This window comes from Myotis brandtii, unplaced genomic scaffold (genome assembly GCF_000412655.1).
Source record: "Myotis brandtii unplaced genomic scaffold, ASM41265v1 scaffold601, whole genome shotgun sequence".
NCBI classification, from domain to species: domain Eukaryota; kingdom Metazoa; phylum Chordata; class Mammalia; order Chiroptera; family Vespertilionidae; genus Myotis; species Myotis brandtii.
This window is the reverse complement of record NW_005370276.1, coordinates 2,189,334-2,190,737: the sequence shown is the minus strand read 5'-3', so window position 1 is coordinate 2,190,737 and position 1,404 is coordinate 2,189,334. Positions and strand designations below refer to the sequence as shown.

Sequence of the window (1,404 nt, the reverse complement as noted above, 5' to 3'; positions counted from 1 at the left end):
CCCCCCCCCAGGTGCACAGGAAGACCCTGAACCCTGTGTTCAATGAGACGTTTCAGTTTGCGGTGCCCCTGGCCGAGCTGGCCCAGCGCAAGCTGCACTTCAGCGTCTATGACTTCGACCGCTTCTCGCGGCACGACCTCATCGGCCAGGTGGTGCTGGACAACCTCCTGGAGCTGGCAGAGCAGCCGCCAGACCGCCCGCTGTGGCGGGACATCGTGGAGGGCGGCTCGGTCAGTGGCCTCTCAGCCCCTCTGCTCCCTCCTGGCCCTCGACTTCATCACCTTTTAACTCTGGACCCCGGAGTTTTCTCTTAAATGTTATTTTATTGCAAAATATCGCCAAGCGCACGAGAAAGTAGAGAATGCCCCCCCTGCCGCCCTACACGTAGTCAAATAGGAACGTCTTGCCTGGGCCCAGGTTTCTCATATTCACAGATGCCAGGTACCCGCAGGCAGCTTCGTCCAAACTTCAGCCCATGACCTCATGACCTCTGCCCTCTGACCTCAGATTCCTTTCTTTTTTTAAAAATATATTTTACTGATATTTACAGAGAGGAAGGGAAAGGGATAGAGAGTTAGAAACATCGATGAGAGAGAAACATCGATCAGCTGCCTCCTGCACACCCCCTTGACCGGGATCAAACCTGGGACCTTTCAGTCCGCAGGCCGACGCTCTATCCACTGAGCCGAACCGGTTATGGCTGACCTCAGATTCCTGACCGGCCAACTTCCTGAAGCCAGAGTTCTGGCTTTCCTTTTCCTTTCCTTAAAAAAAAAAAAAAAAAAAATGTTTTTATTGATTTCGGCGAGAGAGGAAGGGAGAGGGAGAGAGAAACATCAATGGTGAGAGAGAATCACTGATCGGCTGCTTCTTGTATGCCGCCTGCTGGGGATCGAGCCACAACCCAGGCACACGGCCTGACCGGCACTCGAACCCTGAGCCCCTGGTTCCTGGGTGGATGCTCAGCCACGGAGCCATGCCCCCGGGCCGGCTTCTGTTCTTCCAGCCTCCTTTCCCTTCCCATCCCCAGACTTCCCGAGCCCCCAACCCTTCTGATCTCTGAACACTTTACACCCCCAACCCTTGGCCTCCAGACTCTCTCATTTAACCTAATCTGGTTTCTTTAATAGCCCATCCCCCAGGCCTTAGACGGCCGGTATCCTAAAGCACGGAGCCATGCCCCCGGGCCGGCTTCTGTTCTTCCAGCCTCCTTTCCCTTCCCATCCCCAGACTTCCCGAGCCCCCAACCCTTCTGATCTCTGAACACTTTACACCCCCAACCCTTGGCCTCCAGACTCTCTCATTTAACCTAATCTGGTTTCTTTAATAGCCCATCCCCCAGGCCTTAGACGGCCGGTATCCTAAAGCCCTGACACCCGCCCCCCAGGTCCCCACATTCAGACT

General features: G+C 55.3%; 1 protein-coding gene across 1 annotated transcript in view; it reads left to right on the top strand.

Annotated features, from left to right (window-relative positions):
* The window catches only part of SYT3 (synaptotagmin III), a 32,380-nt gene that overhangs the window by 6,289 nt on the left and 24,687 nt on the right, over positions 1-1,404 (top strand). Inside the window, exon 6 of the mRNA XM_014550454.1 lies at positions 12-230. Coding sequence (XP_014405940.1) covers positions 12-230 — 219 coding nt within the window. The remainder of the gene's footprint in view (positions 1-11; positions 231-1,404) is intronic.